Genomic DNA, 14,510 nt, shown 5'->3' with positions numbered 1-14,510 from the left:
TTCCTTTAGAACTCTAGGGTGGGGATCGTCCAGACCAGCTGACTTGAATACGTCCAGTCCCTCCAGAAGTTCCCTAACTAGTTCCTCACTAACCGTTGGCTTGGGTGTGCCTCCCCTGGGGCCCAAGGGGGGCCCAGCAGGGAGGTGACTGTTCTGGTCCCTACTTAGGAAGACAGAGGCAAAGCAATCATTAAACACGTTAGCTCTGTTGTCTGGTGTGATGACCAAATTTCCCAACTCATCCTGCAAGGGCCCCACATTACCTGGAACCTTCTTTTTACCCGCTATGTATTTAAAGGACTTCTTATTATCCTTTATCTGGGAAGCTAGCCCTAATTCCATCTCTGCCTTGGCCTTCCTAACTGCCCCCCTACAACCCCGACCGACTGCAGAATAGTCATCCCTGGTGATGACCCCTCATATGGCTCATGGAAGTCATATCCCAAGTAAAAGGGTGGAAACTGAAAGCTAACTTTTACACCACATATTCCATCCTGAACAGGTTTTAGAATTAAACTTGAAGGCCGGGGACAGAAATTACACAAGAACCTGGTATAAGCGATTGGAAACCGATTCAAATCTGTAACACAACAGAAGTTCAGTGCACATAAACCACTTTCAAAATAGCTGAAATGAGTGTAAAATAAACTAGATGCATGTAACATCAGACTTAACTGATAAAGATTAAATCAGTTTACTGAACATCTGCCCCAAATCCCTTCCAGATTCAAAATTCACTCACAGTCCCCCAGCATCCCAGGATATTTTACACCTTCCTCACAAATCCCCCCTATCAAGGTGGGCAGGCTAGCCTTCGCCCAAGCTGTCTGCTCTAGCTGAGCAGGGAGATGTGCTCCAGCACACCCCGGCTTCTGGCCTGGGCCATTGCAGGCATGTGTCTGCATGTCTGGAAACAAAAGTGAATGTCTATTCACTTCCTCATTAGTTCAATCTACCTGAGAAGACTAAATTGATTCAGCCTCAGGCTTTTTGACTGTTTGTACTTAGCCTAAAAGCACAGCACAATCTGAAGTCACAGTTGCATTGAAACAAAGATTTTATTCACGTAACTTTTACTGGCCTTGGCTCATGATTCAAATTGGCAGTGAAATTTAATATTTTTAATTGAGTCACAATTTAATAAGGAACATTTTAAATGGTATATTTTGAAATTAAAAAAACCCTTAAAATTATAAACATACACAGGACATCAGATAAACTTTTGCAAACTTTTAAAATGGCACAAAAAATGACTCTACAGGGAAACAGTGAAGTTCAGTAAGAGCAAAGGGTCTGATCTTGCAACAGTGTCTTCAACTCCTACAAACCTTGACTGCTGAAGTGTGCTCATGACCTCTGGGAGTGCTCTACAACACTGAGCCAAAATGAGCTTAGTGCCAACAAGCACAAAATAATAATAGTGTAATAACTGAAATGTCACACACCCTCCACCTGAGACACAAACTTTCCATCTACACTGGCCTTAACTCTTGCTTTTAAGTTTAGTGAGTATACAGTTTTAAGGCGTCATTGAGCCATCTACAGGAGACATTTACTGCTGTGTTGCCTAATTTGCTCCACAGTAAATGTCTCGGCATCTACATGTGTGGTCCTATTAGGCCACAGGAAACTAAACTCTGTAGCAGGCCAGTACTTGTACTATCTTATGACCGGTTTTCCGTGCGTAGCAATGCATATGCAGATGCTGACCCAGCTGGCTGGGGCAGAAGGGTGCTACAGAACAAGGGCTATCGGCTAGCCCTGCACTGAAGCATCCTTGTGCCCCAGCCAGCCCCTCCACAGGACTCTGAGCCAAGCTGGAGTAGCCGTGGGCTAGTAGGCTGATCCCCCAGGTCCCAAGTAAGCCAGGGCTGCTCCAGCCTGGCTCAATGTGCTGAGGTCCCAGGTACATAGCACCTGGGAACAATAAACTCTGGTGCAATATGCACCAGAGTTTATTGCTTTGCATTAATATGCATGTGTAGATGCGCTCATTAACAAGTTTAAAGTGCCCCTTTCAATTAAGTGTACTAGGCACTCGGTTTTTCAATTAACATAAGAGGTTTCCTTTGCAATGGTTATTAATATAATAATTCAAGAAGGACTGAGGGGGGATTGTTTTAGTTAACATTTCTTTTCCCGCTGAAACACTTATCACACCTAATTCTGCAAGCTCTTGGGGTCATAGACTTGTTACCTGGATTGTAGCAGGTTGGCTACTGATAGATGAGGCAAGACACTGGCCTACACCTCAAAACAAAAGCAAACGGCTACCCCAAAGTCTATCTGGTTCCCCATGACAGGACAACGTAGACTGTTACCCAGATTGGCTAGGGAGACTCAAGAGGGTGAGGAGGGTGATATGAATATCTTTTTGAATTTGCCAAGTTCTCCATATTTCCCTCCAACAGTTTATACTCTGTATTTATAGACAACTTATTCTAATATTCTATAAACATTCTCCAATTGGATTTAAATTTCTGTTTCACTGAAACTTTTCAGATTGGACTGAACTAGACCCCTTGTGAACTTAGATGGCAATCAGCTGGGATTTACATCCTTAGCAAAGTAGAAGGGAAGTTTCGTATTTCCTTCTTCAACACCATGGAATGCTGCTTGCCACCATCCTGTTTTCTCTTCACCTCCGTTTGTGGCTTTTACTGACAAAGGTGCTTTGTTTTTACAACTTATTTAGGAAACTTAACTAAAAATACAGCAAAACAACATCTAATGCATTTGGTTACTACTGGGGCGTAGGTTGTAGCTGTGTTGGTCTAAGGACATGGACATACCCAATTACCAGTGGGGGCACATTTCTCACAAGAAAACCATTCTCTCCAATCTCTCAGTCCTGATCCTCAAAGGAAGCTTACAAAACACTTCCTAGAGACGAGCCCCTGAACTCCACTTCATCAACCTCCTGCATACTAAAAATCATGGACTAAATATAGACATTGGATTTATGACACATTATAACCTGACATCTGACTCCCTAGGTATCTCTCCACTTTTCATCCCCCTTCTCTCTCTCCCACCCCCCCCCAGCCTGTCTCTCACCCATTGACTCCTCAATATACATTTTCACTGACTACCTGTCTTGTATGCATACCAGACCAGCCTCTGGCTTCTTTACTTTTCATTCCATCTAGGAAGAGCACACACCAACTGCTGAAACTTCCTTTGCCTGATGAAGGGTTTTTGAACCCGAAAGCTTGCTTAATAATTGTTTTCCAACTATTTTAGTTGGTCTAATAAAAGATATCAAAATCACGCAAAGAACCTTGTCTGCCTTTGGTTACTACTAACATTTTAAGATAAAATTATAATATATTTGGATTTAAGGTATTTTTATACAATCTCCTTTCCAGACTTGTGCTCTGTTTAATTCAGGGATGGGCAATTTTTTGGGCAGAGGGCTGCTTACTGAGCCATCCAGGGCTGCATGACAGGCAGCCAGGGGCAGATTAATATTAATTTTCTAAATTTTTTTAGGGGCACTGCAGGCCAGATAGAGTGGCCTGGCAGGCCACATCCGGCCGCCAGGCCACATTTTGCCCACCCCTGGATTGGATCTCATTACTGGTTTATCTAGATATGTTGATTGCTTCCTTCACTTTTTACAGTTTACAATTCCACACTATCATTACCTTCTCATCCTCTCTTTTCCATTTCTATCAAACATGCTGAAGGCTGATCTCCTAATTAATCCTGATGATAAAATACATGGTTTTTCTTCTCGTGCACAATTTCTTCACCAGAAATCACTTGGTATTAGATGTGTGCACTTCATGCTTTATATATAAATTCAAATAGCAGCATTTATTAAACTGAGTTTCTAGAAGTTACATTAAATACAAGCTAGTTGTCTGCAACCATGCATTCTGCTATCACTAAGAAACACTTGGGGGACTTCTGCTTTAGCTATGCTTCTGCAGCTTGGCCTAGGCTTCTTGAAAATGGCCAACACTGGCAACAGATTGCATATATGTATGTTCTTGTACAACACCTAGCAAAATAGGAGCCTCATCTTAATTAGGGGACTGCTGCAATACTGGAGAAACGTTATTCCAAAGCTAACTGCTTTTTCACTGGTGACCCTGGGTTAATTCTTATCCCATTAAGTCCATCTCAATTTTGCTGTCAACATCAATGACACCAAAATTTCAGCCTCTGATCCTTAATCCTATGGAAAGTGAACTTGCAATTCAATGCTACTTAAACTAATCATATCTACTACCTTTAAATACTCTATAATGAAAAATACTGGTAGTGTAGTATATATTTAAGAATCATTTAAGACATTTTAGGTTCAATGAAAAAAATCAGTCAAATTTTATGAACCGTGATTCACAGAGTATTTGCCAATGATCCTGATGTGATGATGGTACTCCTGATTTCTGGCCACTAAATTTTATGTAGAGAAGCTAAAACTGCATTAAATACTTCTCTAGTATTATGTTGCATTTAAGAAACTGCTGTAGTTGACACAGTAATGTAATTTAGTTCCTAAAAGAAACACAGTCACCTAAAGATTGTTAATTTTACGTATTTGATTTATAGGCTACCCTTCCCAACAAAGGCCCCTCTTCACTGTTCATGATGTCTGTTAAGCATAGTACAAAACATACAAAACACTGAGAACCCTTGATATATTAAACTCAATCTGCCTTGCAATACTGCATAAATATTTCTGCTAATTACCACGCAACCAATTTATGAATACCTAGTTTTTATTTTTTCATATTGAGGCAGGGCATGATTAAACACACCTTCAACATGCAGTAGTATATTTAGTTAATGCAAACAATTTTCTCTCTCTTTTTATTCTCACTACCATCACACCCCACACTGCTTAGGGCATTAGTTCTCAGCCTTACTTACCTTGTACCCCAGCCCTCCAACCCCATACAACCACAACTCGCATCCAATTTACCCCACAATCCCATGCTGAGGGAACCAGGTATCTCCCCTATGGTCTCCCTGCTAGGAAGACTGCAGAACCACCAGACATGCTGGTTCTCAAATGGAAGAAACATAGCTATGTACATGCAGATTTGTTCCTGGGCTAATTACCTCCACACTAAGGCAGTTCAGCTGCTTCCCATCTGGGAGATAACTCACACAAAACAGACCAGCAGCTTAGTACAATTCTGCCCACTGCTACAGAAATGTTCAGGGTGGGGGGTTTGCTGACCCCTCCCTTCTAGCAAGCACCCCCTTTCTTTATACACCACCAAACGATAACCCTTGGTTTAAGATAAATCACGCTGCCCATGCAAATAATACAACAGAACAATTCTGACAATAAAAATAACAGAACAGGATGCCTGTATGATATCAGGTAATTCTTGGTAGACTAAGCTACATGACTATTCCAGAATAACAGTGCAATTTTTATGTACATACTGCAATTTTATAGAGGTCTAACTTCCAACTCGCCTTTCCCCCATTTCTGACAGAGACTTATTTTCAGCGCCTTAATATTCCTAGCTATTTTACTGTGTGACGTATTTACTTGGAATTCATCCATTTAGTACATTTCTAGCAATTCTGCCTTTCTATAATAGCTGATTCAATTAGAATAGACTTGCAGGACCCATATGGTTTTATCAGTCACTGTATAAATGTGCAGAAAACTACCCCTTGAGGCAGTAACCCTATTTAATCATTCCCTTAAAGCATATACTGCCCTATTTTCCAGATGGCATTTAACAGATGAGGCCTGCAAGTCTCCTGCAGAGGACTGGTACACTGCACAACAGTCTGTCCTAAGAAGAAATATCTATTTCAGCAGCTTTAGGAAACAAGTTCACAACCATGAATCTTTAAAAAAGAGCAACCTACCATTAGTGTCAGGGACAGACCTAAAGATTTTAACCTCTCAAATATTATTTTTTCTCCCCACAAAGTATTATTTGATCCACCAACGTTTATTTTTCATACATTTCCTAATTACAAAGAAATTCAGATGCACATACAAATGGAATACACTTAAGTTATTGAGAGGTTGATGGATCTCAACCATTACTATTTACTATAAAACAACAGGCTAAATGCAAACAGGGGTCAGGAAGCTCAATTTCCTTCATACAATCCCCTGAGGAGGAAGTATTTGGGAGGCTGCAGAGAAGGCAGTCTTTTAGACCCCTAGATCCTTGGGATTCATGGGGAAGTGACCTCTCCCAAACTCCAATCCTTCAAAGGATTGGATACTCCAGGCTGCTCCTCTGGACACTTCCTGCAGGAACTCTGATACTTCTTGCACCTATTCAAAAAAAAAACAGAACATACACAAAAAATGAGGGGGAATTTGGTGCAGAATCGTTAGTTAGCACTGTGCAAAACAGGATTAAATTAGGTATAGCTATACATCATTTTTAGATGAAGAGGTGCATGGGGAAATAAAAGACAATGCTTTTCTCTGAAACCATGTGCTCAAGAGCAGCTTCCACATGAGCAAAAGACAATGCCCCAGAGGCACTACTCACCCTTCTCTGACCGCATTACTACCTAGTCTATCATAATCTGACCCCAAATTTTAAGCAACATATTGTTTTCTGAACCATTACAACTGACTACTAGAACATTAGTCTATTTTTAAAGGTGGCAATTCTGCTTACTAAATCAGACATTCATTTAGATGTTCATCACTTTCTTGTGTGAAAACAACTGTGTCCTAGTTTTCAGATGTTCATCACTGAACATTTAATCGCTTAACCAATAAGGGCAGTGATAACTGGTTAGCTTACCAGTTATCCTTTAGCTCAGGGCAGGCACAGTCTGGCAGAGAAGTGAGGAAGGGAAGCTGTTTGGTGAAGGCTGAGCCAGAAGGCAGCAAATTAGGTAAGAGGGGGAAGAAAAGGGCAACGGGTACCACTATTCATAGCTTAAGAAAAAAGTGGCCAAATGACTTATCAAATAATTAGCTGCCCCTTTACAGGTGCAGGGGCACATCCACTGGTTGTCTGGCTGGGTTTGCCTCCTCCCCGACTCTACCCAGTCAAAGGGCTCCAGGAGCTAGGAGCAACTCCCAGAAGCAGCTGTACCCAAGGTGCTATGCTATATCGGTTAAACAACTAACTGATAATTAGAGGAGGTTAAATGAACATTTTTTAAATAATATTTACATCCCTGCTCTTGAGATTCCATTGCAGCCCTGCATTTCTATGATTCTACGAAATGCAGAAAAGCCAGAATGACTAGAAAGTTCATTAGGTTATCCCAGCAATAAATCTCAGTTTGGTATTTCAGAACCAAACTAAGCTAGATGAATAAACACTATTTAGCTTAACTGTTATCTTCTGGTTTATCCTCTATTTTATCAACAGGCCTCTTCCTTGCACCTCCCTGTGCCCATTCAACAGGGAGGAGGAGAATGCATCAGCTATGCCTTCTGGGAAGCTGATCTGCTAATCCCTTTTAAAAAATAGAACTGATCAAGATTTGAAGTCAAGATGGCTTAACAGCTAAAAACAACTGCATAATGAAGTTTCCCAATAATTGTGATATCCCTATTCAAGTCATAACAGGGAGGGAGAGAAAAAGCCAAAATCTGCTTTCCCTGTCTCTCTCATAGTGCACGTACTGAAAGGTCACGGCATCAGAGACAGTTATCTAAGCTTCATTTTACATTCTTCAACCCCAAGTTGGTTAACAATAAAACAAACATTATCTATTACTTGACCTCAGGAAAAAAAACCACTTATTTCTATCAACCACACATGGCTAAATAAACAGATACTGAAAGACTGTAGCTTAAGCTGAAATTCAAATGAACTAGTTGAACGTGGACTGAATGTAAAATAATGAAGTGAAATTATATCCACCAAGCTTCAAACATTGCATACTTAGCAAACACCAATTAATCAGAAGATTTTTATAATTTGTTTTTCGTGAACATATGGCTTCAAGTCTTCTTTCTGTTAATCAATTACCTATAACTGCCCATCTCCCCATAAATTACTCTTAACAATAGCATTAAAAATAAAAGCACTACCCCATTACAATACAAGAACTCTACTTTATTATTTGACTGCTTGTATTTAAAGGGAAAAAATCCAAAATGTTCAACTGCTCTTACATTTTTGGAAAAAAATAAAAATCTGTTTTTCAAAGTGCTGAGAATTAACCATGACCACTTGGGCTAGGAGACCAAAGTACTACATTGTCTAATGGTGATATTATGAGTTAGAGGGAGCTACTTATTCAGACTGTAACATGCACTTTCACCAAGTAATTTATTAAGCAGTGTCAGCAAGAATATACATTACAATGTCTTCATAATATTTCCATAAATGTCTCCACTCATTTAACTCTGTGATTACCTTTCGAAAATGGTTGCACGTATACAAAAAATATGTCTTCTTGGCTCTTGAATACATTAAGCATGATGCAATCACATTTTGTTAAATTAAGCATAGCAGCCAATCTCTCCTCCTCCAAATTCAAACGTGCATAATTGAAGACAAGAGAAAGTTGGGGGTTTTTTTTAAACGGTGCAAACAAGATGTGTTGAAACTTGGATATACTGGAATAATCACAGGCCATCAGTTCTGAGTAAAACTACATTTCAAGAGAAATACAAATACCAGATTTGGTTAAATCTGACTGATTTGTAATTGTAAATATCCAGATGGTACATGACTAAACAAATTGCACGTTTTATGAAGAAATATGACCTTGATAACCAACTAAAAAAAATAAGCATTTTATTTATGACATTTTTCAAAGCATAAAACAAACTCATAACAGCTCCAAATGGAAACCTGTATCTCACATTTACAAGTTTGTCAGAAGCATTTCAGTCTTTGTAAAATGCTTGCATATACTGAATAGCCCAAATCCTCAATTACAGCCAAAGAGTGAACAACAACTATCAGGCAAGGGGGGATGCAAAGGTGGCCTCTGAGCTTTGCTACTGGCCTTTGCATTTAATAAAGGCATTTTAGCTAAATTACTAATTGGGTCATTCAGATTCCAACACTCCTATCCTGAGCCAACAATACCAACTGCGTCAATATCCTCATAAAACCTAAAGTGATGCTTTCTGTTTTTCTTGTTTTCAACCGTGTGACAAGAGACATGCATGTAGTGGCTGAGAACAATAAAAATAAATACACAAACCTGTCCCCTTGCCCCTTTGCTTCAATTCACACTGCTACTTCAAAAGCATCACGAGGCAACTCTATGCCCCCAAAGCTCCCCTTAAAACTAGGATTTTCCTTTCATAGCTGGCCATGAATATTCTAGAGCAACTCTGCATCAGTGATACAACATTTAGACAGGGCCCAATATGTTTATTAGTGCACTACATTTAATAAAAATGTCACAGATTTCACAGAAGTCCCCCAATAGCTTATTACTTTGGTTTTATGTGGTTTGTACCAGCTTCCCGAGTTTTTGAGCCAGAAGTTTCCAAGGCAAGCAATTAAAGTAGCTTAAAGATCAGTTTGGGAATAAGACCAAATGTGAAACCTCAGAAGTGTACCCCAGAAAAGTGTAACTAGTTAACATTATATAGCAGTCCCACTGCTCTCAGCTAAGGAATACTGTTTGACATTACATTCAGAAACCCATGTTTTAGAATTCTTCCCACTTATTTAATCTGACTTACCACTGAGCACTGTTAAGACTAAAAGAAAAAGTCACCTATTACATAAAATTATTAGTAATTACTTTTTAGAAACTAAGTTAAAAGAATGTAATTTAGACTTATTTAGGCTATAGAAGTAAAGCATTTTAAAACTGGGAAATGCCAGATTTACAGTTGCCTCTGCAACCTTAATTCTGCTCCCTTGTGTGTTCATCCTCTTCACTGACTAAAGCAGGAATCATGTGGGTAGGGAAAGTGCAGGCTCATGTATTATACTGTATCATAACATATAAATACAAGATAGAAAAATTAAGGCTGCACATTGTGCATCTTGCACTTAACTTTCAAATGATTGACTTAGCAACCTAAGTAACATTGTTTTAATATACCTTTTGAGCTTTGCAGAACTGAGAAGGGAAGGAAAGACCCAATGAAGTTTCTAAGGAGGAGGAGCAAGCCAGCACAAAAAGGAATCCAATAGAATGTTTACAACAACACTAAATACCCCTTCATTGAACACCTTTAGCAAGGTTTAACCCCAAGGCTTCAACAGCACAGCATATTCGAAATTACACAGCTAACCGCATTAGCTGGCAGCATGGTTGGAGAGTTGGACCAAATGGATTGTGCACTTGGTCCACAGGAACTGTCCAGGGCCCAGCCCACACTCTTCACCACCATATTCTGCCCAGGGCTAGGGATCAGAAATAGAGTAGAAAGGAGAGAAGAGGAAACAGGGGGCAAAAGACCCTCTGCAGCTCCTTTCTTGGCCCAGGAATGCAGGGAGATTGTCAGGAAAGTCAGGCCCAGCTCATCTGCCCCACTACAGCTGTTCCAACAGCAGCCAAGTTAATTGTTCCCAGTGCAGCATCAGCTGCTACTGCTTTTGGCAATGGTGCTGGCCTGGTCAATTAGAGCGTTCACATGTTGAGATATTATTTTGGTGTGCTGCCAGAATTTTATGAAGCAATGCAAGTGACAGAAAGGAAGTCATGGTTTTCAACTGTTTATATTTCATGGGATCAAGAAATAAAAAAAGTTATCTAGCCTGAAGATTCCCCACTGCCAAATTTCAAAGCCTGAATAACAATAAAGGTTAATAAAAGCTCTACAAAGAGGCTGTACAGATTCTCTATAAAGGAAAGTTTAGACAACCTGAATAGAGGGATTTTTCCCAGTTCCCCTTATAGCACAGTATGTCAGGACTCTACTTAGCTTCTCTTACTCATATAAAACTTTTAATGAACTCCAGTGGGAGAGCTACTTGACTAAGAAAGGATTATAGTCCTAAATACCTTAAACTTATAAAACATCTTTCATTTTACAAATGTTACACATACAGAAATTACTATATTCAACTCGGAAACAGTCCACTACAGAGAGAACATAGTTATTAATGAGCACCCAAGTAACAATAGACAACAACCGAGGCTGGAAAACGAGTAAAGAGTGCCATATATACTGGGCAAATTTAGGTCATGAAAAAATTGACCCATATTGTCATTTGGCCCATTTCAATTGTCAAATGCAACAGGATTTTTAAATAGAAACCAGGACCTTAGTTTTATATTTTATTCAAATGACAGCACATCGAAATCTGGCACCATGCTAAGGTATTGATTTAGTACTAACCCAAAGAAAACAGTGCCATCTAGGAAATCACTACACTACTTCCTGTAGCATCCAGTGGTTCTCTTGGAGGTCTCCCATATAAAGCATGCAAGATGACAGACAAAGTTAATTTAACTTCATGACACAGCCTACTTTAAATGTTCTGCTTCACATATTCAGTATAATTCAAAAATATATTATAATACAATTTTTATTTTTTTTTCTTAATCTTAAATTTTTCAAGTCATTGAAAGGGTCATTGCCTTTTCATTGGCCTAAAAATGTGGAAATATGAACATTAAATACATCAAGACATAAAATGTTAAATATAAAACTCACTGTATAAGCTTATCAACAAAACAGACAGAAATAGTCCAATATTCATCTTTTATCCACTGGCTTTCAAAAGCAGTAATATTTGCCTATTGTGCTTGGCTGCATTTTGCCCCCCACAACTTTGAATGAATTTTGTGAAACTTAGCACTCCCAAATACAAGAAGTACCAAAAGACAAAGCGCAGGGTAACAGATTTCTTTAAAATGCCAAGGAACTTCAGCAATAACTTACAATAAGAAGCTGTCATCTTGGTGAAAAATTGGATAGAGATTTTGAGATGTGAACCAATCCCTGTTAAGAACTATGCTAAGGCCATAGTTTAATTTATGAAAACATGTCATCTGAAACAAAAGACTAGAGAATTCACAACTGCCTCATCTCAACCCAATGACAAAATTATTTTGAAAAGAACTAATCTTTCATCAAATACAAAACACGTAAGTTTGTTTTATGTACTACATCTGAACCTTTGGGCCGTATGACTTTGTTTTGGACTCTAAATAGATCTGTGCAAATGCATCTTCAGGCCTGCCTGGAGCCCCAGATTCAAAAACAGCTCTCTATGGGAACAAGGGTTTACCAACACAAAAAACAACTCCAGGATCAAAGCTTACAATCTGCATGAATGTGAATCATGTACCCAAATACCTGACAGGTATGAGTAATACCAAGACTTGGCATAATGACAATGTAGAAATGGGACACATTTCAGTCTTATGGGAAAAAAAGATTTCAAACAACCTTTGTTTTTTTAAGTGGGGGAATGAATATCAATAAATCTACTGAACTCTGCCTAGCAAAACTTCACTAAACAATGAAAAACAAAATTAAATCTTCATTTTTTTACTGTATAATACCACTTGTCTGCCAGAGCTCTCTTCTACCCAATACCACCTTTAAACATTAATACTTTTGTTCAAGTGATTTTCCAGAACAATAAATCACTATTTTAACTGGCTTTGATTCCTTAATAAAGGCAATGAGAGGCTGTCATCTTCATTTGTACTAAACTTGTTTGGGGAATTTTGCACTCACTCTTTCAGCATTATAATTTTCTGCTGAATGTTACTGGTCTGTAAAAAAAAAAAAAAAAGGGTATAGCTGTGAAAACTGATATAAGCATAAAGCCAATCTTATTTTTGTCACTGAATAACACAGTATTCATGAAAGATGTATTTCTGCTTACCAACCATACCTGACTGATTTTCTCATAAAAATTCATTCTACAAACCATCTTTTTAAAACTAACCTTAAGTTATTAAAAATACTTTAGAAAGTGAATTATGTTTTTCATAGCTCTAATACATGCACATTGCGAACGCAGATGAGTCTTTCATATAAAGTTAATTTATTCACTTTTGCAATTCTGTAGTTCAAACTCTGTTTTATCATACATTTGTTGATGGAGTTGTATTCAGTATTTCCATGGCTGAGATCTGAAATAAAGTTTACTTCACTTGATAAGACTGTGGCTTCTATTATTTTCAGACTCATTTTTGTTAATAGGATGAAACAATAAGCATAGTCATACAAACTTTTGTACGCAAAAGACTGTACAATTGTATTCTTGTTGATTCTGCAGAATTCCCCATCCTCCTGTCCAGGTTCCACCCTACTAATATTAACCTATAGAGACACAGGTCAAAACCAATTAAATCACTGCACAATTTTGACAGAAAAAGGGTCTTCTAATAAGTCACTGATTAGTCCAGGTTGGGAGGTGGGGGGTTTCTGCATCCCATAATTCAGCCCATTTAGGCTCCTTTTCAGAAAGAATAAATTCCCCACCTCTTCAGAAACTAAGTCTGCAGAACAAGGTGGAACAAAATGGTCAAGAGAATGGACAGGCCTTTAAAAGCAGTGGCTCTCCAACTTATTAAGACTCAAGGTGCCCCTCAGGAGGCTCAGGGCGCCCCTCAGGAAATAGCTGCCTCTTATTTTTCATTCCTCTGTTGCCTACAGAAAGACAGGAGGGCAATTTTTCCGCGGGGCCCTTTGTATGCTCAGAAAGACCCCAACAGGCCAGGCTGCCAGCCACACCGCCAACTCCTATTTGAACCCTCGTGGAAGACTTGGAAGAGTCTGATGCACCAAAATGTGTTTGTGGTGGGGGCAAGCACCCATAGGCACCCTCCGCAGTACCCTTGCAAGAATCTGACCCACTGGGGTGCATGTGTTGAGGGGGCACCCACATGCACCCTCTGCAGCACCAGGATGCATGTGTGGGGGGGGAAGCACCCATGGACACCCTCTGGAGCACCCTCACAAGAATATGACACACTGAGGGTGAAGCACCCACAGGCACCCTCCAAGGTGGCCTTACAAGAATCTGACCCACTGGGGTGCATGTTGGGGGGGGGGGGCAGAGCACCCAGAGGCACCGCCTGCAGCACCCTCGAAGAATGTGACACATAAGGGAAGGGCAATAGGGGGGAAAGCCCCCACGGGTACCTTCTGCAGTACCCTTGTAAGAATCTGACCCACTGGGGTGCATGTGTTGGGGGGGAGCACCCATGGAAGAATCCAACACGCTGGGGTGCGTCTGGGGGGAGGGAAGCATCTGATTGAGAATCACTGCTTTAAAGGGAGACACAGATAAGCACGAGAGAGTGGGAGGAGGGGGCTGGAGAGGGCAGAGGCGGCTGCACCCAAGGGCAAACTGGAGCAGCGGGAGCAGCCCCGGGGCCCGGATCCGCCTCGCCCTGAGCGCCAGGCCGCTGTGTGCCTTCCTCCCCAGCCCCCCCGCGGCCGCCGGCGGCTTTTGTTGTGCGCGGCGGCGGCGCCACTCGGCGCTCCGGGGTCCCGCGGGCCGGGGCCGGGGCGGTACTCACCGGGTGGAGGTGCCCTTCCTCACATCGCACATCATGCACTTGAAGGCCTCGGCGCTGTTGCGGAAGGTGCAGACGCTGCAGTCCCAGTAGCCCTCGTCCGAGGAGGGTTTCGGCTGCCGCTTCGGCCTGCAACGCACACC

General features: G+C 40.5%; 1 protein-coding gene across 1 annotated transcript in view; it reads right to left on the bottom strand.

The window, feature by feature from the left end:
- YAF2 (YY1 associated factor 2) overlaps positions 1-14,503 on the bottom strand; it is a 37,468-nt gene extending 22,965 nt beyond the window's left edge. Inside the window, exon 1 of the mRNA XM_019543371.1 lies at positions 14,371-14,503. Coding sequence (XP_019398916.1) covers positions 14,371-14,405 — 35 coding nt within the window. The 5' untranslated portion in view covers positions 14,406-14,503. The remainder of the gene's footprint in view (positions 1-14,370) is intronic.
- Positions 14,504-14,510: the final 7 nt, after the last annotated feature.

This window comes from Crocodylus porosus, unplaced genomic scaffold (assembly GCF_001723895.1).
Source record: "Crocodylus porosus isolate Cpor-Errol unplaced genomic scaffold, CroPor_comp1, whole genome shotgun sequence".
Classification (NCBI taxonomy): domain Eukaryota; kingdom Metazoa; phylum Chordata; order Crocodylia; family Crocodylidae; genus Crocodylus; species Crocodylus porosus.
Note: the sequence above shows the minus strand (reverse complement) of the source record. Positions and strands in the feature narration are given on the sequence as shown.